The sequence below is a fragment of the Thunnus albacares genome, chromosome 16, assembly GCF_914725855.1.
Source record: "Thunnus albacares chromosome 16, fThuAlb1.1, whole genome shotgun sequence".
Lineage (NCBI taxonomy): Eukaryota > Metazoa > Chordata > Actinopteri > Scombriformes > Scombridae > Thunnus > Thunnus albacares.
The window spans coordinates 11,782,436-11,807,985 of record NC_058121.1 but is presented as its reverse complement, the minus strand read 5'-3'; the positions used below and the strand labels follow the sequence as shown (position 1 = coordinate 11,807,985).

Sequence of the window (25,550 nt, the reverse complement as noted above, 5' to 3'; positions counted from 1 at the left end):
CCATCCACAGGGCACGAGGGGTCACTGAATGATTTGGTGAGTATGAAAATGATGTGAATAATATGCTATGACCTTCACAGTCACCAGATCTCAACCCAATTGAACACCTATGGGAGATTTTGGACTGACATGTTAGACAGCGCTCTCCACCACCATCATTAAAACACCAAATGAAGGAATATCTTTTTGAAGAATGGTGTTCCTCAGCCTTGGCATTGATTCTAATAATAAGTTGAGTCTCTGAACTCTTCTGGAGGGATGAACACGATTCTTCAAAAAAAAAAAAAAAAAAAATCAATAATCTATGAATATGCAAATATTTTTCATTTCAGAAGTTTAACTGCCAGACACAAGATGTCTCTTACTTCAATGTAAAGTCCATTCTCCGGGCCTTTTCCAAAGCAGTCCCTCCACACTCCCACTTCGTCATTCTGTTTGTAGTCACACTCACAGCTGAATCATATAAATATAGTAGTATAAATACAGCAGCAAGCTTTTGGATGAACTTCGCTCTCTCTGGTGGAAACAGGAACTGTAACTTTTCGTCACCGTGGTTTCCAGTCAGCATCTGTCGGGATCATCAACTGTACATAAATATTTATATAGGCTATTTATAATAAATCTTTATATACAGTCAATAGTTGCCATCATCCACCAGCTGTTGCGAGATAAGAGATGGAGATTTTCCAGAAGGTGTAGACATTTTTTTTAAAATCTTTTTGTCATCAAAAATACAAAAATACATGGACCACATCAGTCCACTCCTTGCATAATTATCCTTTTTTTTAAAAGTGGAGATGAGCCATTTTTCAGACATGCCATTGAAAAGATTTACTTTTATTCACTTGTCACCTGCAATTCAAAAAGGTTTCCTTCTACTTTCACTATTCACATCAAATGTCCTGGTTTATATTGTTGTTTGCTAAATTTCACATGTACATGGCCATACAATGGTACAGTAACACTGAAAGCCTTTTGTGCATTAATAGAATTTATCTGTGGTAATTACATTTGTGTACAAACATTAATGAATGTTTTCCCCCTGAAAGGATAAATGTCATTACCTTTTCCTTTATAAGTTTGTGGTCAGAAGTGTAGTTAGTTCATGCTGCATCATTGTCTCTGGAGATATGAAGGATACACAAAGGGACTGTCAAACCTTTTATTTATTTATTTATTTTCCCATTGGAAATAAATTAAACAACTCACAAATTAAACCACCCTCAGGTGAGGATGTTGAGGCTGTACTAGATGTGCTTAGGAGGGAAACAGGATCTGATGGTGTTTGGGGGTCATTGGGGCTGGAATGAGAAATTCCTGAGAGACCTGGGAATACGGTGGGGCTTGACATGCATGAGGCAACGAGTACAGGAGGAGTTACAGATGGCTTACACTCCGTTGCCTCATGCATGTCAAGATAAAATGGACGTGGAAGGGTTTCCCTCCCCCTGGTCTGTTCCTGACCCAGTAGGAGGTCTTCTCAGTTCCTAGTGCAAACAGTATCATGTTAGAAAAGTCACTGCAGCATTTAAGACAGTAGTCTGTTCATTCTGTGACAACAAATTTACCTTGTATTTTTTTTAGGTTCTCCTGTTTTATTAGGGTGATACAACACCGTCAAGGTCCAAATCCTTGATAATGAATCTGTTAATCAATATGTCAGAGAGGACAGTGAAGAAAATATTTAGGTCAGAAACATCATCTCTTATACACAGCACTAATAATAGCCTGCATAACAGTGTGGGCAGTGAAGTGGCAGACTCATTACATTCACTCCACAGTATGCTTAAGCCCATGGAGAACGATAAATACTAATATTATAATACTAAAATTACTCCCAAGTGTCTTTTTGCACTCTTATGTTTATAAGCTGCTTGGTTTTAGCAACAGTCCCTGTAAATATACAACACTTGACAATCAAATGAATACATCTACTGTTTTCTAGACTAGAGAATTTTTAACATCTGTGTGGCAATATTAAATGTCTTTGTTAGTTTGAGCAGTTAATGAGTAAATGTTTGTGTGGGTAGTCACATGGAACTTAATATTTGTGCACATTGGCACCTGGTTATGTATTAAAATGGGGGAGCAAACTTGGAAACATATATAATTGTTGGGGGGGATCTGGGGTTTTTCCCCCAGAAAAAAATGTAATTTAAAACATATTTCCTACATTTCTTCACTAGCTAACCTCTTGGGTTAAGTCAAGAAACATCCACCTACACTAGTCTACATTAGTTAGATTGAGGGTGCTATGAAAACCAGGAATGCATCAAGAACAGTTTATAATTGGATGGATCAGAACAGGAAATGTTTATTAGAAGAATGGCTATTTCATATTTGAAATTATATTCATAAAAACATTATGTAGCCTAAAATGGTAGTAGGTTGGAGGCTACTAGGCCATCCTCAAGGTCAAACAATTTATATAAATGAAATAGTCTTACAACACATCACAATATGATTTGGACAATTGAACCTGGTTAGCTGAGGGCTGCTATTCTCAATACTCACAAGGCCAAAGTAAAAACAATTTGGATGAATGAAACGGCCTCACAACAACTATCTAACTCCAATCCCACACACAGGTTCTAGTGGAAGCTAGAGCTAGCTACTAGCTGATGTAGTTGTAATGTTATACAGGAAGGAATAATTATAACTTCAAAAGCAAATTATTTTAACCTACATTATCTCAAATCAAGGACTATTGTAATACACAACTCAGAAGGTGATTTTTGCTCCTCAAGACTTAAAGGGGCCATTTTAGTTGAGGACTAGACCTTATTTCCCCTTAGAGTAAACTTGCAGCTCTCATTTAGACTGCATGAGAGAATAATATAATAATGAAAGCATAGTGCAGAGAAGCCGGATGAGAGATCATTACACGGAATGATGTGTCATCATATTTAAAAATAATTCCATCCACAGTCTGACTAAAACTGAAACTAAAGCAAAGTATTCTGCATAAGTCCAAATGATTTACTTTCCACTACTGAACATTTGACTGCTTGTTAATTCAGACACTTTGGCACTGCAAGGAAAAGCTCCACTCTGTCTGTATGTCTGTCTGTCTCTCACTCATGACGGGTTGGTCTGAACCAACTCAAAGGGTGGTCTGAAAATGTCAGATTTTTTATTACTTGTTTTTGGCAGTTGCTGAAAATAGAAAAATGATCACTGATAAAGGCTGCCACTTGCTCCGTTGCTCCTCGACGTGAGCGCACAAACGGAGTGGAAGTGGGTAGGGAGAGGGTGTATGTAGGGGCTACTTAGTAAAAGGCCCTACTGGACCAGGATTGACTCCGAATTAGTTGTGATGTCACAAATAATGCTCGTATGCCCGCCCCTTAAAACTGGATTTTTAATGAGCTCAGAGAAACTTTCCGCTTTCAGCAGATAAATGTGAAAACAGCCTTCTAGTGTCAAACTCTGCACATACATTATTCTGCACAGTGAAGCCCAAACATTCAACTAAAGCATCAAGAAAAAAAAAACATTTTTTGAGTGAAGGGGGACTTTAATATGACATGTATTGCGTCATTTGTCTACTTTTTATCAGATATTTCCGCCCATATTTGTCTGTTTTGTATGATTTATAATGACAAAATAATCCCTCTCTTGCCTTTGACGTGGTAGCAGCTCACGTAAGTACACATTTAGATTTTTTTTTTCTCACCCCTCCCAGTAAAAAAGTGCCACATGACCTGTCAAGTAGGAAGTAGCGAGCAGCAGCAGCAGCAGCGAGCAGCAGCAACGCAAGACGGGGAAGGAAGCTGTGAAATCTCCCAAGTCTCATTCTCGACGTTTCTCAGCAGATACGTCTCCAAGTCGAGCACACAGAGCAGCAATAAGTTGTGCCGCAGTCATGTACCTGAAGGTGTTTTTCGTCGCTGTAGCTTTGGCTTTGATTGGCGCTTCAGCCGCGACAGAGTCAGGTAAGTTTGTCTCATTGCTGCGCTAACGGCTAGCTACAACCAGCCTCGACAAGACACCCCCAGTAGCCTTTAAACTGGTTTTTATCTGTCTCTCTGCCTCCATATTCGATCACAGCAGGGCCCATTAGATGTGTGGCTCGTTAATTTGACAGTTGTCACTCATTATATTCCTGGTTTACATGAAATACTGTATATATTTATATATATATTTATATATGCCCCCCTCCCCCTCAGGGGCGGATGTAGTGATTTGGGGGCCCCAGGCAAACTCTGCCTTGCTTTATTTTCACCCTTTCTCCTGCTAAATGTTGGTATTGGCAGTCGTAGAAGAAGTACTCAAAACTTTTATCTTTAGTAAAACTATTAATACTGCACAGTAAAAATACTGCAAAGGTAAAAACCCCAGTTTTTTTAGAGGTACGATCAGCACAATGTACTTAAATTTACTTAACTTGTGTTCAAGCTAGAGCTTTTAATGCTTATATAATGCTGGATAGTTTAATCAATAGTAATGCATCATATTTTATTTGTTATATTTTGTGAGTAAAATCTGACTCTTCAACCTGTAACATTTATCTGTCAGGTAAATGCAGTGACACAATGTTTTCCCATGTAGAAATATATAGTTGTATTTTTTAAGTGCTTTGGGCGGGCCTTTGTAAGTTATTTCAGGTTAAAATAAGTTAGAATAGTAACATAATTCAATATTGTTCACATTTTAAATATCATAATAAATCTAAAGCTGTTCGGGCCCTTTCTAGTTGGAGGCCCCAGGCAGTTGGCTACCTTGCGCTTTAGCCTACTAGTAGCACGCTAAGTGACCTGATATTAAGTTTTAAATGGTGTAACTGAAACATTTTCTGTCATTGTATGAGTTATAGGAAAAAAAAACAGAGCTGAATTGTGCAAGCAGGAAACAAACTGATGAACCAGTTAGGTGTCAGATCCAGTTGATCAGCTTGTTACGTAAAAGCCTCTCTTGTTGTGACACATGTTAAAATTAATTATACCGTAATGCTGCTTGAGTTTACACAGTGCTACAACATTTGTTTTTGTAAAGTTGGCTCCTATTTTTAAAAATTCTTTTTATCAGTAACATTTAATCGCAACCTGGTGAGAGCAGATTCATTTTCTATCACATCTACAAAGATTCCTTCATTTATAAACTGCCATAACTAAATCTGATTTATGACTTCTTTGCAGATGGATGTACTGGCCTCTTATGTGATGCATGTGGCACCACCAGTGACTGCCAGTGGGTTAATTGCTCAACATGTGAGTAACTGTCCTAAATGTGTGGCAGGTTTGTGGAGGGAGAGGCACAGGTTGGTCTTTGTGTGTACTAAATTGTCTAAACTGATAAGACACATGATTCATGGCAATGGAGGGAATGTATGCCTCTGGATGCTGACTTAAGATGATGTCATCCCAATTTCACCCAAAGCCCAAGCTGCATCGTAACCGTCTGGCAACACCAACCAGAGATGTGCATCTGGACAGCCTGGTTTGGCATTAAATTACAGCCAGACATCTCCTTAAGGGGACAGGCCTTCATGGGACTGATGCCAAAGTGTGAGGTTGCATAGACAGTTTCTTACCACAGTACAGTCATTGCAGAGGATTAAAAGGTCCAAGGAGGCAAAGTTAGTTGTTTTTCCCCTTAGATAATTTCACATCTATTGGACTTTTATGTCTCATTTTAGCCCTGATTGTGCTTTTCCCACCCTTCGCCTACTGTACATCTCTGTATCGCTGCTCTGTAATTTCATTACCTTAATGGAAATATCTGTCTAAACATGAGTGCTCCGAATATGAGAAATTTCTCTTGACTTATGCACTATGGAGGGTTTATGGAGAAATATGCTGCAGTGATATTTTTTTTTCCAACCTAATTTGGAAGTCAGTGGGCTGTGATTAGACATATACATCAAACAACTAAAAGGAGAATGACATGACAGATTGTTTCCTTATTATTTTCTTTTTTTTTTTTTATTTTTTAGTTGGTCAGGAGAGGAGCTGGTTGTTTTCATGTTGTTATCAGTGTCAGTAAATGAGGTTAAAGGCTTCACGGATGAAGCAGAAACCAGTCGACATATCTTTTAAAATCTAAGGTTCATTGCACCGTTTCGCCCAGCAGATGAATAAAAGTGAGTGATAAAGCTGTTCGATTGTTGGCTTCACATGTGTAGGGACAAGACTAAAACCTGAAACTTGCAGGTATAAAACCATTGAGTGAGTATTGTGAAATCGACCTTGTTGCCATGGAAGGCCTTACTCTAATGTTTGCCTGACTTGAAGTAAGTGTATTCAGACACACACAGGTCTCTTGTGGATGAGAAGAAGATGAACAGGAGAGGAAGTGAAGGGATGTGTGGCAGGAAGCCTGCAATATCCTCACACTGGGGAACAGAAGGAAGGAGAGCATAAGGGCATGAGTGAGAGGAAAGAGTGTGCAGATAGGATAAAGAAAATTAGTTTCATGTGCCTTGTTTTGCCTCATAATTTATTCCTCGGGTGCAGCTCAAGATGAGAGCTTACTGTGATCCGTTATTCTATTTTAGTAGCTATTAGACTGAAAGACATGCACTGTAACTTGAATAACTTCCTAGTCAGTTCATCAAATCCAAAATCAGTAAACCAAGCCTTCTATGTAAGTTGACCTTAGGACAGTACAGGTGGTTTTCCTCTCATGGGAGTTGACCTGTTTGATAACATCTCCGATGGGACTCTTTGATTCTCAAACAGGACGGGGTACTTTGAGATTTTTACGATCCCACACCCTCCTTCTTCTTTGTCTCTTAGTGTGAAGAAGTGCCATAATGATGACATTACTTCTATTTAGATTTATTAAGTGGTTGAACAGGACATGCAAGATGACAGTTATGTAGATCATCTCAGAGCCAAGGGAGTCGGCGTAATTAAGCTCATTGTGTTTCCCAAGGGGGGAAAAATCTGTCCGGGTTTACAGTTACACTGTACTGTTTGCTCTAGAGGGAGTAACAACCCCACACCCACAGAAAACTTACAATTAAAAACATGTAAACAAGGATCTGTTCTCTTACTTAGATTTTAATTTTTAAATGTTTGAGTAGCAGTTATCTTTTACCTCGTTCATCTGATGTCGGTGTAATAAAGATAAGGACTCACAGGCAAAAGCTTCTGTGAGGTTTGACCGTTTTTTATCTTGTCCTTGTTTAAAAATGACTTCCCGAAGACAATCAGTGCTGTTACACATCAGAACAACTGACTCACACTGACCTGCGCTACTACACAGGATATAGGCTGGAGCAACAATGCTGACTACTCACCACACACAGACACACACACGACAAGCAAGCCTAGAGCTAAAGCCTTTCACCAGCTCAAGAATGGATCACTTATTTGATATGAACTCAGCAAAAAACCGGAAAGGTCAGCTCCGGCCAGTTTAGATACAGCATAACCTCAGTGCTGCAGCAAGCTAATGCCTGCCACATTGTCATTACTAGATTTATCTTTGGTTTAGGGATATTATGTAAACAAGACTTTGGCGTCCGAAGTGCATTTCGCTGCAGCCCAGTGTTTAAACGATCAAAAGCTTTACACATGTACACACAAGCTCTGTCGCACCTATAAGTACAGGTTGTAGTCAGTGACAAAGCTTGTAGAGGCTGTCGTCCATGGTAAACTTTAGGGCTCCGAGGTTTTCGCTGACACTTCCAGCTTGAGCAAGCTGTGGATGTACCTCGTGGTGATGATGTCACCATTTTGGAAAAGAGTGAGAAACAGTCGTACCCTTCACAGCCGCCTGCAAGATAACAGCTCTGTGACCTACTGGCAAGTGACAAAACCCCCCTCATCTGTGGTTTGACATACAGAGACAACAGTGTCAGATCACACAAAGTGTGAAAAACACACTTTCAAAATGACATGATTAGCAAGTCATTAAGATTAACATTTAAGCTTTAAATGTTTCACATTATGTTTAAAATATATGGATGCGACTTATGTTTTGTGCTTAGTTTCCTTGCTTTAAATGCCTGGTCACAACAGAACTGCTAAATCATATAATGTAGCAGGATGAACAGCTTGGAAAATAATTAAATAACATATAAAACTCTGGAGAAGCTGCACTGGCAAAGAGAAACAAGCGATGTTTAATGACAGCGACAGCCACCTGACAGAATAGTTTCAAAATACCACAAAACTCTGGCCTCAGTAACCATATAATTCAACTAACTGCCAAGTGAAACAGTCTTACCAGAAACTTTGCATCATGAGCTCCCCAAACTAATAATTAGGACATAAGAGCCGTTTGGTAGTTGGTTTCATCCGCAGCCAGGACACAAAGATACATAACCTGATACAAGGACCACAAAATACAGCTCTGTGAGCAGTGGAAAATGTTAATGCTGGCTGCTGAGTCATTTTTGACCCTATTTGGAGACAGTCAAAAGATGCTCACAACAATGGCTGCGGCCTTGCTGTTAAATTTGGTGTATCTAATTTATGGGAGGCCATCTGGTGGGAGTCATTAGGTTTGGTTGCCCTGGATTAGAGTATAACAAGTGAGGAAGCTGCATTTTACAGCACCAGGTGCACCACATAAAATAAACAGTTTCCTTTATGATGTTCCCATCTACTAGGAAGATAACGCTCTCTATATGCTTGCGTAAACAAATTCAGGAGCGGTTTCAACAATGCAAAGATGAGGTCAAAGGTCTTTTAATGGTCTTCGTTGTGGCCTGTTTGAACTGTTATTGAAACTTTATGGGAAATATCTTTCCGCTTTCGTATTACTTGAGAGGTTTAGCTCCCATAAAACAGCGTTCCAGATAGGACTCAGGCAAGTGAAGGCAAAGCTTGTGTGCTGTTACTGTCTCTTTATTGCACTGTCCAGTGTCCAGTTTGGATCCTGATCAATCATAGTGTTGTTCAGCTGTGAATATGTTATTGAATAAAAATGGTTTTATAACACTATGGTTATATAAAGTGCATAACAGGGCTGCAACTAATGATTGTTTTCATTATTAAACAATCTGAAGATTATTCTCTTTTTGTCTATAACTGGTCTGAAAATAGTGAAGATGCTGACGGTGACTCAGATTGCTTGTTTTTATCTGACAAACAGTCTGAAGATATTCAATTTAGTATCAAATATGACTAAGAAAAACAGTAAATCCTCACATTTTAGAAGCAGCAGCTTTAAAAGTGTGGTGATCTGTTTTCTGACAATATATTAAGAGTTTCAGCTCTAATACATAACAAAATCCTGCCTGTCTAAATCACCAAAACCATTATGGGTTTGGGAATATATTTACTGATACCAAATGTGCTGTTACAGTCTGAAAAACTCTTTTTACATAAAGGAAGTTTGAAACAAATGTACACAATTCATCAATCAATTGAATCTGAGTCGTAATAAAATCTGGTCACAGTTTAGTTTGAACGGCAGCAGTTAAAGGAAGATAACTGGGTGTGAAAATAGTCACAAGGTGCTGTCAGTCATGCCTCATGGCTTTGTCACTGTGACAAAGGCCGATTTGTACCGTTGGGAAAACAAACACCAATTGTGTTTGGAATTTCATCTTGCAATATAGTTAACCATGTCTAAAAATTAATAAAATTGTGTTTCTTAGTTAAATTAAAACTCTGAGAGGTCTGTATGTTGACTTCCTGTTATTTGGGACTGACAGGACTTCACGACAGGGCAAAGTCCCTTTCTGTCATGGTTAATTAGTAATCAGGTTATATAATAAAAGCGAATACACCTAGATGATCAAACTCAGCATGAACAAACAAAAATGTCTTCAGTCCTTTCTTATGTATTTTCTATTGTCACTGACTGTTAGAGCTAAAAAATAAAGGTTATATTGAGCCATGTTACCTAATAAAATGCTGATGTGGTAAAAATACAAAACAAATACATACAAAAACAGGTTTCAGACCAGCCTAACTTCAGATAATCAAGTGTCGTGATGGTAGGGATGCCATCCTCCCAATGTGGGCCTGTGTGAGCAAGCCAACTGCTCTGACCTTCCTGCGTGGGAGATAAGAAAAGAGAAATACCCCACTGGATATCATGTTACTTAACCATTTGTATGCACACAGTAGGTGAGAAGCAGATCATTAGATGCAGCTGTGTGAGCTCTACGTGAACAAAATTTTAAAAACCTTGAGTTTGACACTGTAGGCCAAAATGATTAGTTGGCTGCTTCTTTGTGTGCTGTATAATGAGGGTTTCATGAGACTTCAGTAAGAACTGTTGCCCAGTTTTCAGCTCAAATTAACAGGCTCAGGATTGAACTCAAAACATAAGACAAGCTACTTTTTTCTCACTAACATAAGAGCATGAAATCTGCCTTGTCTGCTTGGGTAAACTGAAGTCATGTATAGCATGAATCTGACATTTAATCCATTATATTTTTGTGCCTTTCAGCATTTATTGGCTGTCACAACATGACTCTTAATTCGGAAAATGTGACCTGCAGCAACGCCAGCTGCTCAGGTAAGTCAAACAGCAGTTTTTAAAAAAATCAGAGCAGAAAATTAACATTTTACATGAACTTTTACATGTTCTTTTAGGCCCTAACAGAATCAGCAGACTCAAACACACATACAAACATTTCTCCACTATAAGGAGATGCAGATTCTGTTGGGGTCTAGCTATGCTTTAAGATGTCAGTTGATTGTCAGTCTCAGCACTTTGGGTGTTTGTCTCATCTGTTGTCTCTAACCATCTGTGTTCAAAAGACCTGAGCAGGCGTAAAACAATGTTTTCACCTGCCTAAATGAAATGATGAGGGAGCATTGTGTAATTTATGGGCATAACCTTGTTGTTTGGGTGGTCTTTCTTGCTTTTCCCCCTTACACCCTGTCTTGGTGTTGGTTCCCTGTCCAGCTGCGGTCACAACCGCCTCAACTCCAACTTCTTCTGCTTCTACGACTGTTACCCCTCACTCTACAGCCTCCCCTACCCCTGTTGCCACCACCACCTCTAAAAGCAGCACCCCTCAGCCCACCACAGGTAACCAGTCCCTAAAAACCTCTGCTACTCCCTGCTGTAGTTTGTGTTGTCCAGTCTATGACACTTGAAGAAATAAGAGAGTTTAATTGAGATCTCTTAAAAGAAGAGTTCTGGCTCCGTCAGAGGGTAACAAACACGCCTATCAGTACCTCTAAAATTCACTAATTAACATGTTATATCTGGTTTGTTTAATCTACACAAAAACTGTAGTGTAAAGACGATAATTTGCTTTTTTTACAGGGGGTTATGTGCAAACAAACAAAACGGTAACAAACAGTTAAACAAACAAGATATAACGTGTTAATTAGTGAGCTTTAGAGGTGCTGGTAGGTGGATTTTGTTAACTTCAGACAGAGCCAAACTAGCTTTACCTCAATTTTTGTCTTGTTGCTAAACTAAGCTGATTTAAGCCTTATATTTAGCAGACAAATATGACATGGTGTTGATCTTCTTATCTAACACTCTGCCAGAAAACCAATAAGCATATTTCCCAAAATGTCTGAAACTGGTAATAAAGCTGATATATTCCTATATTCTTACTACAGAAAATACAAACACTTCCACAATTGCCCCGACTCACAGCGGTAACACCTCCAGCTCTACGACTGTACCCTCTACTTCAAGTAAGTGGCAGAGGCTGACGTTGTGATGTGTGAGCAAGATAGTTGTCTTTTTTTTTTTTTGTCTGTCCTGTAATGTACAGAGAATAATTTATCTGTATTTTCCTTTGCTCTGTCTTAACATCACAGCTGGAACCAGTACAACTACCACACCGATTGCCCCTTCTCCTGCCCCTCACAAGAACTCAACCTTCGACGCTGCGAGCTTCATTGGTGGAATAGTGCTGGTCCTGGGCCTGCAGGCAGTCATCTTCTTTTTGTACAAATTCTGCAAGTCCAAGGACCGCAACTATCACACCCTTTGAAGCAGCTGCGCTTTCGGATACCACATTACCCCCAACCGACCACCAAGAACCTTCCGAGAAGACTCTCCACTCAGCACACACTCATCATGACGGACTCAAACAGTGTTTTCAAGCAGGTTTTCTAGCTCTTTGATGTTTGTGCCACTTGTGGTTTTCAGCCTGCATTAACGCTGCCATCACGGTCTGTATCCAGCCACCCACGCATGCCTGTACGTATGATATTGCACCAACTAGTATAACTGAACAGATCCCCAGTGATATGGCAGTTAAGCCTCAAGCATATGGATCACATCATCTGGTAGCTACTCCCACTTCCGTCACACCATGAGTCATTCAACGAAGACCATTTTCAAGCGAATTGAAGGGGTTCGTGTTATTTACAGCACCTCTCCTCATGGCTTTCGTAATGAAATACATCACAAAAAAACGAGTTAGTCACATAAACCAAGTAGCTTTCCTGTTGATGCTTGGGAGTAGTGCAGCTACAGAGTGGTAGAAGTTAGAGCATTTTTTTTGTCTTGATTTGGAAACACTGTTTGAGTTCACAGCTATTCTTAAATGTGACGACTGCGATGATTCAGTATTGCTTTTAGCCTGTTGAATCGTGGGCAGGTTCCCTCTTCCCCCATGCAGCTGTATCATGTATATGTGTTCATAGATGATGTAAAAGAGGTGGCGTTATTTACGAGGGAATAAAAGCAACACCCAATCATCTGATGTCAGACTGAAAAAAAACAGCAATTCTTTTTTTTTTTTTTTTTTCGATGGGTGACTCCCTTGGCATTTAGGAGTGTTGTGCATTTTCTGCCATTGACTTCCTGGAGGGGAAGTCTTTCACCCAATACCAGTTGTTAAAAAATGTCAAACACCAACTGCCAATAGAGCAGCTCAATGCAATAATTCATGTATCAAGTTCATTTCCCATCCTTTTAATGTCCCAACTGTTATTTCTGATCTCTGCAGACATCAACTATTTCCCAGTCGTGTCGCTAACATTCAGCTGGCACTTTGGTCCCATTTCAGTGGAGTAGTCAAACAGGGCCTGTGGGTCACAATGAAAGATTGTAGAATATTTTAGGAAGATGAATAATTAATTTGTTTAAATAATGTATAAAATAGAGAATGGGGAGATAAAGAAAAATGGTATGCACCTTTCTTGATGTGGACAGTGATAGCAGTAAAGTGCCTTTAATGTCCAGTATGACTTAAAGAGAGATGTGGAAGAGTTTGTTTCTTCCTGGTTGAGGCTCGAGTGTTGTGATTAGTTTTATGTTCGTTGAAAGAAATGGTATCGCGGTGCTGATATTGGTCAGGACCGTAGTCTCCCAGCTGGACTGAAGAGCCTTTGTTGAAGAATACAGTAGATAGTTGTAACTCGTTGGCCTTGATCAATGGAGACTTGTTATTGATATTCAACATCTAATTGAAGTTTTTCCCTAAAAGTAGAGGACTATATTCGGTGCATGAAACCAACGGTCTTCTCACTGGTGACCCTATATAAATGAATAACTTAAAGGTACTCTCCCATTTGTTGCACCCAACACTGCCCCCAAAATTCCTCCCACCTCACTATTTATGTTTCAGAACTCAAGTTATAAATCGTGTTGACTTGCGTTGACACAAACAATGACCTGGCAGGAAATTTTGGCGCGTTGTTAGGTGCTATAAATCCGGGAGTGTAGCTTTAACAAAGAGGCTTAACTCAAAGCCTCAGAGTATCGGGAGAGTTTAGAGCGAGGTAAAAAAAAAAATGTTGGACTGTATGAGTGCTGGTTTGGTGAAGTGAACATTGCACCTCCTGATTTCTGGTTTTTGCCGCGTACATGAGAGGATTGTGAAGGAAGTGCGGAACTGCAGCAGCTAGGTGGCCATGCTAGAGCTCGAGTTCTCCAATTAGCTTGCTGCTAACTGTGTTGTTGTTTTTTTTCCTGTCATTTTTGTCCTTCCTGTACATAGATAGCCATGTACCTGTTTTTGTTTATCTTCTAGGTTTCAACTTGAGGAAAGGCTAAATGAAGGAGCGTTTATCAGTACATTTTTGCTTGTAGCGGCTTGTCAGTGTTGAGAATGTTTTGTTAAATGCCCTTTTTTTAATTATTGCATGCTTGGAGTTGTGATTTTTCCTCCCATTGCATATGCTCTTAGGGATGTAGACACTTAAGAACCACTTGATTATTTGTAATTTTAGCCCATATGCTAGTTGAAAGAATGCCTTGAAACAGTGTGCATTAAGCCAAAGTCCTCAGTTTTGGCATGGAAATTGAGCATTGCACTGACAAGCTTTGTTTTGTAACTTTGTCTTTGTAAATGTTTTCATGGTTCAGCCAAAAAAAGAAAAACCAGATGCTTGTATAAATACTCAGTCTTGAATATTAACTAGATAATGGATGAATCATCTTGTTTTGTATGACCACAAGCGGTAAGAAATTCATGAGTGCAGATGTTTTTTTTTTTTTTGTTCTGGCTTGCATAATTTAAGATAACGATGTTTTCTGCTGCTCACCATTAACACGCCTTTTAACCTACAGTCACCTGGTGGCATTAGGCTACAGCCCAAAGACCCAATCATGACGAGTAGGCTACAGAGTTTTTGCCTTAGCTGCACCCATTTGCTCTATTCTGTGCATGTGGAGTCCCTTCGCCCAAAATTTAGAGAAACATTTGAGTTTCGTCAACCACTGAATCCAGTCAGAGTGCGCTCTCTGCTTTCGACATGTTAGCTGCATTCCTTACGAACACAGCATCACATGTTTGACATTGTGGTGTACCAAAACACCTCTGGTATCCATAGATACCAATAGATGTCCATTGTGTTGCCTCTCTGCAGCTTATCCCACAAGTCACTAACTCAGTCCCTGCACCTCTTTAAGGAAAAGTGCCTTATTCAGTTAATATCCATGTAGTTGTAGTTTGTAAAAATGAGACGTCACACCTATTAAATATCAATGGGACTCTTTCAGAGCACTTTCAAACCCCTGTGAAGTGGTTTTCTGTGTTGTATTTTTGCTTAAATGTCTGCTTTGTCACTCTCAGCCTTAACTTCTCGATCAAACCCACTGAGCGTTTGCTAGTGTCAAGCTGTCCAGGAAACTACCAGGCTACTTCTGTTTGTTTTGAAAAGTTTGTTAGCTGGCATTTTAACAGCATTTAAATGCCTACGTTCTGACCCAACCACACAATAGAATTATAGGCATTTAAATGCTGCTAAAATGGCTATGAGCAGCTATTGTTTGGTATAGCTGGCATAATTCTTAACTGGATGAAGCCTCAGTTGTGTCCTAGATAGCTTTTCACTTCCTAAAATATCTCTCTGGTAATGTTTCAACCACAGCCACAAACCTCTAGTATTCTAGTTTAACTGCAACATTTCCTCTATAACGCAAAAAGTCACACAATGACTCGAGCTTCACTTTTATTTGTATTTTTCAGTTGTTGCATTGAATGACTTGTTTTTCCTGTCCTTTTAGTTCTGCTTACTCATCCTATCAGTTTTCAGCCTTGCAGTGTTCAATTCCAAGAGTGTCGAGTAAAAAGCTTTTTGATTCCCTCCTTTTCGCCTTGTGGCTTTTTTGCTCCGTGCACACACACACACACACACACACACACACACACACTGTTAGTGTTATACATTTTACCTGTTGTGTTCGAGGCCATCAGTCTTGTAGGTACGATTCTTTGGCTTAGCTCTCACCCCACTTGAACACACAACTATTCACACAGTCATATGTAAACACTTGCAGGTGCCACAATGCCTCCTGAAATGTTTTGTGCTTATTTTGTGCCCTTTTTTTTCTCTCCTCTCAAACCTTTTTATTTTATTTTTTTGCCTTGTATTTTTTTTTTCTAGTGTTGCCTTTTAGTTTCACAATGTTAAACCAATAAAGTTGGAATATTGTTAAACAAATCATCATATTTACCTTTCATTTGGCAGCACTGACAACTTTCAGAGCTTTTAATTTACATGTCAAATCACAAGTGGGATGATTACACACGGCCAGGTTTCAGTCTAAGGCTTCATCGCCATGGTTACAGTTGAAAGGCTAGTTGCCAAGGACAACAGAAGGTATCAAGTTCAAGCTTTGTCTTGCCCTGTGTGTGTGTGTGTGTGTGTGTGTAGCTAATGCTAGGTCAACAAATTCTTGTAAAAGATTAACATCAAAGCAGAACTGAACAAACTACTGAATCAAATCATATTTACATGATCTTATATGTGCTGTGATATTATTCCCAAAGTCAGCCTCTTCTTATGAAATCCTGCATTGGAAATAAACTAATTTCAAGGAGACACATCCAGCATATAAAACCCCAACATGTCCTTTTTACACTTTGTTTTTTGCATGGATTAAATAAGACATAATGCATTAACTAGTAAGTTTTAGAGGTGCTGGTAAGAAGATTTTTCTTACCTTTGGACAGAGCTAGGTTTACAGTGTTCATGCTAAGCTAAGCTAAGTGGTTGTTGGCTCCAGCAACATACTTATCATAAAGACATGAGAGCGGTATCACTTTTTTCATCAAACTAATCCTTAAAATTCCATCCACTCAAATATGTTTTTCTTCTTGTTCCTACAGTTGAAGGTTTGAGCTTCACTGTGCAGAATGATGCATGTGCAGAGTTTGTTTTCACATTCATCTGCTGAAGACAAAGTTTCTCTGTGCTCACTGAAAATCCAATTTTAAGAGGCGGGCCTACAAGCATTTGTGACATTACAAATAGTTTGGAAGCCAATCCTGATCCAATATTCAATTTACACTTAAGTGTGATGTGGAAACTTGAAGCCTCCAGGGCACAAACACTGAGAATGGACTTTTCAATTAAGTAGGAGACAGCAGTTAAACTTCTGAAATGAAAAAATATTTCTATATTAATAGATCCTGAATTTCTTTTAATGAGTGAGAAGGAGAAGATGTAATTTTAAGGACTTTAACAAGATAATTGAACTTTTTTTGTGGAAAAACCATATCAGACACAAATTATTTATATACATCCTAAAACATGTCTAGAGAGGATCTTTAAATGTTTTGTCTCATTTTGCTGATAAACTATGATTTTAATGACTGAAGTTTTACCCTAATGGTAACCTTCAGTTGCTCCTGTCTCTGACTGTGTTGGTCAATATACTTGGAGTCTATTTGGGAAAGCACTAATATAATCCACAGATATAACCAGATACTTATTGACGTCGTTTCTGATGTTGTACATACTGGGTGCACCACATACCCGCTCATGCCCTTAACCTTCACTCTCTGATAGTCCAGTGCACTGGTTCCCAACCTTTTTGGCAGGGAACCCATTAAAACAAAGACATTTCTATTTATAACCACTCATCACCAGCTACACATACCTACCAGCTGTGCCCAGTTTTTCCCTCGCTTTATTTGAATAATATTCAGAGCTAAAATTATCCAGTAAATTACAAGAAAACAAAAAGCAAAGAATAGTGGTTATAGTGGTTATAATTTGAAAAAGTATATTTTCAAACAAACAGTATATTATCAGACTGGGGTCAGGACCTCTTAGGGGCTCAAATCTGGGGGGTTAGCAGATGTTTGAAGGGATGAAAAAGTAGATTTTTCTTGTGAAATACAAAATACTTTCACTTCTCAGGTCTCTCTCTTGCGTTCAACTACTCACAACTCATTCACATTGAGGCCATAACCTGTGATGAGGGGTCACAAATAGACTCTGCTTCACTGCTATACCTGATTATATAATATAGGGGATTTCATGGAGATGCTGGTGCCCCCCTTTGGCCAATACACAAGCTAATAGCCCTGTATTAATTTAGTATATGGTCACAGCTTTTTCTGAAGGCTACAAAAAGTGTCCTGTATATAATAAAGTTAATCACATGGACTAAAACTGGTGCTCACTTAGCTCGGTGATGATATTTACTTTATAAACCAGATACAGTGTTTACTTTTTACTGGACGCAACAGTCGACATGTTTTTTGAAGTTGAAACTGGTCCAAAGTTTATCACTGCCATTTGCAAACATCAGTGACACTGAAATGATTTGCCTGCACTCTTTGTACCATTAATGTCTGAACTGGCAGAAGAAACCTCCACTCTGTTCAAAACATCCGAGTTTGTTTTCCACATGCTCGCTGAGTCGTGCTCCTGCCAGGACACACAGTTTCCAGGGTCACTGCAAGGTTCTGCTTATGTAGCAAAAAAAAATGTCGGTTCTAAAGGAAGTGTTTGTGTTTGTGAGTGTCTACTCGTACACTCAAGAATCACAGTCCGTCCAGTTGACTGCATTCTTGAGCGAGGTGTGTGTGTGCTTATGGGTGTTTGTGCAGAGCGGCCTGTTATTCTTCCAGTGGCCCACAGTCCCAAACTGGCACTGTTTCCCAGAACTGAAGGGAGTTCGAGGAGTGTGTTTTTTGGGACAACCACACCTCAATTTATATTCACTAAGTCCATAAAAAAACAATCTGCAACCATACACTTAGTCTGTGACCTTAATGGACGGCTTGTGATGCTGTATCAAGAATATCTCTTATGGGCCTTTTAATAAGAGGCAGAAAATCCTACAATCTGCAAACTTTTAGCTGACAAATAACCTTGTATCCACACAATGAGGATGTTACAATTCAATTCACCTCAACTTGTAACATCTGATCTCATTCTTGTTGCAATGCCACACTGCATATATCTTTATCTTGATAATATGATGGACTAGGAGCTGTTTGTAGGCAACCCTTTCACACACCCACAGCAAAATGCCTAACACAGACTCATACCTACCCAGCCCTTTTACATACACTGCTATTCAATACCAGACAAAAGAAAGGGTGTGCAGTCACAAATTATCAGAGTTGCCAGGTCAGGAGAGTGATTGATTAGGAGGAGATGGGAGATGTTATATGTGGGCATGGAGTGGTCTTAACTTGCCTCAGTTAACCTGAATGCTGTGTTCAGTAATCTAATACAGCAGCAGACAGAAACAATGCATCAGATTTAGGCTAATTTTCTCAGCTAACCATGCAGTGAACTTCGAATCATACCAAGAATACCAGAACCGAGCAATGTTAGCTTGGCTATTAACTGAAAAACTTGAATGTAGAAAACAAGTCAGCTGTTATCTTCTCCCATGACCCAGAACCTCAGTCAGGAATGTCCACTATTTTAATTTTAGGTTAGTTTTTTTTATTTTTTTTAATTCAACAATTTGTGACTAAACAGCCCATGTTTAGTTGGTTTCTCACTTATTTTTTGGTGTAGGGAGTGACTGAGATAAGCTTTAAGGACAAAAATCCTACTTATGTGTGGAAAATGTGACCTGATGAGACACTAAAAACGATGATGAAGACTGATACTGAGGAGATAATGCTGGGATGTTATGATGCAGCTTTACGTGTGGTTACTCATACCATAAAAAGGAGGTTGACTGAAATAAACAAAACATAAAAGCCTCAGTCATGCCAGAAATGTGTCCTGTCATCTGACCAGCCTACAATCAAGATGAGTAATAGTTGAATCTAAGAGAATTGAGCAGTTTTGACTCTGAGAAAAAGGGTAAAATCTTGTGGCAAAAAAAGCAGTTCCTCCCTCTTGTGCACAGCGATAAAAACCACATCCGTTTGTCCTGTGGTCAAGGCTACATTTACTCAGCTGTCCAGCCAGCTGCTGTAACAGAGTTCACAAAGCATTTGTTCCATTTCAATTATAGACTGTTCATGACAGTTGGAGCTTGATCCTGCACAAGAGTTATCATGTCTTATTACAGTCCATGCAACTGCACCACAAATTATAGGTGAAGGCCTTTACATTTGTATAATAGATATAGGCTGAGCACTGCCACCTGGTGGTTCTTCGAAATAAGAAGTACAGAAATAGAGACCAACTTTTGTTTTGGCAGCATTAAAATATGACAGAATAAGCTTTATTAAAAATGTAAAATATTAAAAATATCTTCATTAGAACAGGATGTACTTAATATAACACAGACATATTCACTTTCAAAACATAATTCTTTAGGCAGGGTACAGTCATGGTTCATAAGCAATACCCTCTACTTATGAAGGACCCTGTATGTGCAAGATTTCTTTTAAATCAATCACCTATTGCTTAACAGGTTTTATGATTAACACATTATTAAGGCCAAAGTAAAACACAAAAACACTTTATTCCCTCTTTTTATTTGTTATGTTGGCTAAAATGGCCTGCAGAACTTTTTGGAAAGAGGAGAAAACATGCTGCAAGATACCGAGGGGAGTCTTGTGGTCCAATCAGCTGTAGTATCAAAGGCATCTTTCAGAGAAACTCATGTTTCCCAGGAGACGTCGTCCTGTTTTAGGCTTTTGCGGAACTTCTGGGTCTCTCTGAGAATCTGCAGATTTTTGTGAGTGGCCGCAGCTTTCTTTCCCTTCTGCTTAGTCTTAACAGGCGAGGGATTGGGCGGTCTGATCCCACTCAGCTTCTTGACTTCATTGGCACAGGGCTGCTGCTCACTGCTGTGGGTCCATTTATGGACCTGTAGAAGAGCAGAAGACAGAAAACATCAGACACGCAACTAAGGATGGTCATCAGCCGACACTTCAAAACAAGCACTGGACACACTCATGTTTCTGAGCCTCTGGGTTGTACTGAGTGCTGGTTCACATACCGACTGCTGGTGTTTGCGGAGTTTCGTGATCTGAGCTCCTTTCTCCTCCATTCTGGCAACCAACCTTTCCAGTTCTCTCTGCAGGTCCTGCCTCTGCTCCCGATGTTGGGCTGCATCTACCTGACGCACCAACTCCTGATGCTCACTGACACACACAGAAACACAGGTTACTACACATAAAATAACCAATCTTTAGAAATTAATCATAGTTATGCATTAAAAACAAATCAAATCCTAAAAAGAAAATGAGAAATCCCATCCCTCCATTATGTCAACATATTGTATCAGTATCATGAAAGAGCTGCCACAGAGTTGTTTACTCACAAGCTCATCTGCCCTAGCTCGTCCTGCAGAGCCAGGAGCAGGTCAGACAGCGAGCTCAGTGATTGGTCTGCTTGTTCTGGCTTCCTTTCAAGCTTGTGAGAAGTGGTGGAAGTTGGAGAAAAGGCCTTTTGGAGACTCTTCTTGGCTCCACAGCCAGACCTGTGCATAGCGCTTACTCGTTCACACAGCTGAGGCTGATGGTGCTTCATCATGTGAAGGATACTTTGTACGTTGGCGTGGACTGAATGGCTTGGGCTTGTCGACTGTGAAGGTAGAGGGAATCAAAATCAATCAGAGGGAATCAAACAGATAATATTACATGGTTTTTAAGAGCATCAGAACTGACTTACTGTTCCTGCAACAAAGGGCATTTTTTTGTGCCTTAGGCCGCTTGGCGATGCCAGCTCATTCTGTCTGGATGTTTTCTGAGGTAGAAGACAGCTGTTATCACCACTGTATTATCCAAACAAACATTTCTCTCATCAAGTAAATACAGGTAATCAAGTAGCTGTAAGCTGTTAGAAAAGTACCCTGGTGGTCTTATTTGTTTTCTTCTTTGGCTTAATCTCCTCAGTAGTTGGTGAAGACAATCGAAGGTTGACGTCCAGCTCCCTCCGCAGCTGTGGATGTGCCAATAACAGCATAATTAAAGTTTCAAAGAAACATTATTTATTTTTTTATCCTTTTAAATATTATTTTGACATTATTACACAGCATAAAGCACCTTCTACAGGAGGTTGAAGTAATATAACAACATAAGAAGATTCAAATTTGGCTATGTTTTCTGCTAAATACGTACATGTTGTGGTATGCAGAATTAGCAAACAAAGGGAAAAAGTTGAGTCTTGACCCAAAAAGAGTGTCTGTGTGTGTGTGTGTGTGTGTGTGTGTGTGTGTGTGTGTGTTGACTTGGACGGACCTCATCTGCCTTCTCCTGTACAAGTTTGCGCTCATGCTCTTCTTTCAGTAGTTTCTGTTCCAGAATGGCAAGCTTCATCTGAAAGATTATCACAGCACTCTTGTATTGATATCATGAATATATTTCTCAGCTTGTGATGATTAGTCGAATATACTAATGAACTGGAAAACTGAGACGTACCTCTGCCAGAGTTTGGGTTCTACTCAATCTGAAACACTCCGATTCAAGTTTCTCCAGCTTCTCCCGCTGAATTTGGTCGTCTGAACTGCTTGGCTGCTGTTTCTGCAGTGAAGCCTGGTGGGGAGTTAAAGGGAAGACAGATTATGTGGCTGTTGACTTATACTACTTAATAACAGGAGTGCCAGGAAATTAAAGGGTTATGTGTAAAAATAATATAAGTAAATAATGAGTGAATTCAATTTTATATAAAAAGTATAAACATTATTTCCAGACTATTTGGCAAACATAAACAATCTTGAATACGGTTAATATCAGGCTTATTGTTAGGATCTACTTTTAAATAAAGATTTTTATATACATTTTTTGTTTTGTAGTTGTACCTGATTCTCCATCACAGCATTCTTCTCCTTTTTGGCATTTTCAACCATCTTCCTCATGTAGTCCAGCTGCTTCTCAAGAACCTTACAGCGAGCCTCCGCTGACTGAAGCTTTGAGTCCAGCTCTGTAATCATAAACACAAACACACAACTATTAAAAACATGTACAGAAAATAATTTGCATTTTCATCCTAAATGTCTAAAAGGTGCCCACTGGCCATCACTTACCTTTCCTGTTAGAGTTATCAGTTTCATGCAGGCTGATTGCTGGTTGGCTGTGCGTGGTGTATGCTGTTGTGATCGGCTGATCCTTCTGGGCATCCTGGGAGTAATGCCGGTAGGTCTTTTCCGCTTCCTTCCTTTCCAGCTCCAACCGCCTGATTTTCTCCTGGAGGGTCTTTAGTGCATCCACAACAGCTGAAGAGGAGTTCAACAAGAAGAGAAAAGCTTACCTTTGATTGTAACAGCAGGTGGCCACAACCAAAACCTTGTAGGAGACGAGCCCCATGATATAAGCATTGAGCCATACCTTTAGTGTCAATATTAGGTTTGGGCTGTGAGGCCTGAGGGCTGTTTATCTGTGAGTCCATGCTGATGGATGAGCGTGCAGGGAGCTCCAGCTCTCTTGGTGTTGGTAGTATCCTGTCTGGAGGCTGGTAATAGCTTCCAATGTAACTGTTTTTGGAGGGTGAGTCTAAAATCTACAGACAAGAAGGAAGAGAGGAGGTCACTTTACAGGATGTAAGAGGTTATCGATTAATTGTTTAGTCTATACATTTTCAGAAAATAGAGAAAAATGCTCATCAAATGTCCCCACAACCAAAAATGTATTCAAATATTTTGTTCTGTTCGACTAACTTACACGTAAATCCTTACATTTGTGGAGCACGAGTCAGATAAGTTCAGTGTTTTCCTGGATTTAATGAATGAAACGACTGACCGATTATCAAATTTACTGCTGTTAAATAATTAATCTAAACACACTAGATTAACTAATAATCTAAGCACAACACTGTGCACCAGCAACCAGGAGGTTGTTTTCAAAACAAGCGCACCGTTAAACTCTTAAAAACTTCAAGAATTCCAACATTGCTAATGTTACGTAAACAAAAACAACCCGATTTATTCACAATTAACGTTACGATATTTCGTTAAAAGGCAGTGCTAACTATCTCTATCTGACGCCGTCCTTTAGACAAATGTAACAGCTGTCGACCACTTAGCGAAAGTAACGCTTAACAACAATGCCAAAGCTAACGTGTTAGCCACACTGGGAGCTAACGGCTGACGCGATGGTTACCTGATCGCTGTAAGTCTCCATTCTGTGATAGTCGTTTCGAAAATAATCATAAGCTTATATCCAATGTTCTCGGGCTGCTTATGTTGGTTGTAAATGATTGTAATGCGGCTAACTGACTTCTTCCAGCGACTCAGTTGTCCTGCTGTCAGCCACCAAACCAGGCAGTCCGGACTTTTTAAATTTCCCTCCTCTTTGCCGCTTTCCTCGCTGTAGTTCCGCCTGCGCTCCTCCTTCACCATCACAAGCTAAACTGTTACATATTTTCTAACATAATGTGAAGAGAGACAGAGATTGCAACATCTGATAAAGGTTTTGTTACGGAAACACCATCAGGCACATTTTTTTCCATCATATTATATAATACAGAGAGGGTGAAACTTGCCAGAATGGTTGTATTGTGGTTTCCCCTATAAACAATATCAGCTCAACACTTACAGTATACCACACACTAAGAGGAAATATTTTAATAAGATAAAATCAAATGTTGAGAGTTAATCGTGCCCAGACTACATCTTTACAGGCATTTCATGCAAACTCATGTTGGCAAGTTGCCTACCTGTCAAATGGATGTTTATAAAAATGATCTACTTTAAATAAAGTGCTGAAGTGCTGTGACTCATTGTTTATAATATCCACCTTTACCCTTTAAGAAAAGCTAAAACCAAATAGAAATCTAAAACCTTGCAAAACGATTGGCAGTAATGTACAGTAGGGCTGTAGCCCGCATTTTAGAGATACAGAGGTCACAAGTCCTGCCTGCAGCTTTATAGATAAGAAGTATTTTTTTTTTGCCTGATTTTGTTACAGCAATGTCTAACCTGTAGGATTTTATTTATATTATTTAATAATTAATATTTCTTAAAAGGGTCTTATTTTTATATGTAAATGTTACAAACATTGATGTATGGAGTGTATGTGAAACTTTGGTTTTACTAATCAAATCTGGCAATATGAACATTTTCCTTTAACCACAAATAGGTAATATGGAAAACTATTTAGGGTAGATTCAAATATATTGTCATTGAACAAGTATAAGTACTTAACCATGTGATGCAGTTGGCATCTAACCAGAGTGCAATTTAGGCATAAAGTGCTGATGTGTATGATATAAATGACTCTGAGCAGCTTACAGGATATACAAGATGTAGATATACAGATATACACTTGTGCAGTGATGCAGTATGTTAAATAAAGCGGCATTGTGGTGAATAAATGCTTCAGTTTGTTAGGGTTTATTACAGTTCAGCAGAGAAACAGCAGTATAGGGGAAAAAAGGCGTTCCAACCCTGATTTTTTTTTACCAGTTTTAAAAGTTACGCATAATAATTGTTTGTAAAACCCACCATATCACCCGAAAATATTAACATGACCACAATGTCTTCAGTAGCAGCTTTGGCTTTACAGGATCCCAACAGGTCGCCCGATTGGACCAGGGCCTACTTTGCATTAGGAAAATAGTCATCTTACGGTCTGCAAAATGTGCAATTGAAATGCATCTCTTTGAGGCATGGGCGCTATCCCCTAAAACCATTGCTAAACCAAATTTTCTTCACTAAGGCTATTGAAGGTTAGTAACGTGTCATAGCCAGTCTATTAATCAATGACTCGGTGTACATTTGCACAGCTGTATGCAAATACAGCCTGCTACATATCTGCAGTATGTCAGGTGTGTTGCACTGAGAGAAGTTACCTGCGAGACTTGTTTTGCTATTTGCAAAACACTTGTGTTTCTTTTTGCAGATTTTTGCATCTTTTGTAGATTTCTTTTCTCTACTTTCTCATTTACAACAAACACACCTGTCCTGAAAACATACTTGCATTACATGGCTCAACAGAATCGCATTTCAACTTCTATCAGTCAATTTCACATGTTGACATTCATATATTAACGTATTGTTTAATTGATCATTTTGGTAAGTAGTTTGACAGTTCACTTGAATACAAAAGGGGGTTAAATACAACACTATTCGAG

At 39.3% G+C, this 25,550-nt stretch overlaps 2 protein-coding genes and 1 long non-coding RNA gene across 4 annotated transcripts; 1 reads left to right on the top strand and 2 right to left on the bottom strand.

Annotated features, from left to right (window-relative positions):
* Positions 1-788: 788 nt before the first annotated feature.
* Positions 789-10,344, bottom strand: LOC122999328. Its single transcript, XR_006407688.1, has 4 exons — positions 7,545-10,344; positions 1,569-1,644; positions 1,210-1,487; positions 789-1,122 (listed from the first exon to the last, which is right to left on the bottom strand). It is a non-coding gene; the product is annotated as an uncharacterized LOC122999328 (long non-coding RNA).
* cd164 (CD164 molecule, sialomucin) lies at positions 3,653-15,415 on the top strand. The gene is made up of 6 exons (XM_044376165.1): positions 3,653-3,935; positions 5,139-5,210; positions 10,354-10,422; positions 10,816-10,941; positions 11,487-11,564; positions 11,691-15,415. The coding sequence occupies exons 1-6, from the start codon at positions 3,866-3,868 to the stop codon at positions 11,864-11,866; spliced, it is 591 nt and encodes a 196-aa protein (XP_044232100.1). The 5' UTR covers positions 3,653-3,865; the 3' UTR covers positions 11,867-15,415.
* A 4,579-nt stretch (positions 15,416-19,994) lies between these two features.
* cep57l1 (centrosomal protein 57, like 1) lies at positions 19,995-23,780 on the bottom strand. Of its 2 annotated transcripts, none has more exons than XM_044329978.1 (11): positions 23,579-23,780; positions 22,808-22,979; positions 22,507-22,695; positions 22,282-22,403; positions 21,902-22,015; positions 21,722-21,799; positions 21,333-21,422; positions 21,153-21,227; positions 20,803-21,065; positions 20,479-20,623; positions 19,995-20,346 (listed from the first exon to the last, which is right to left on the bottom strand). In XM_044329978.1, the coding sequence occupies exons 1-11, from the start codon at positions 23,597-23,599 to the stop codon at positions 20,137-20,139; spliced, it is 1,479 nt and encodes a 492-aa protein (XP_044185913.1). In that variant the 5' UTR covers positions 23,600-23,780; the 3' UTR covers positions 19,995-20,136. The 2 variants fall into 2 exon arrangements, with proteins under 2 accessions (XP_044185913.1, XP_044185914.1); XM_044329979.1 differs by lacking the exon at positions 23,579-23,780 and adding an exon at positions 23,141-23,292.
* Positions 23,781-25,550: the final 1,770 nt, after the last annotated feature.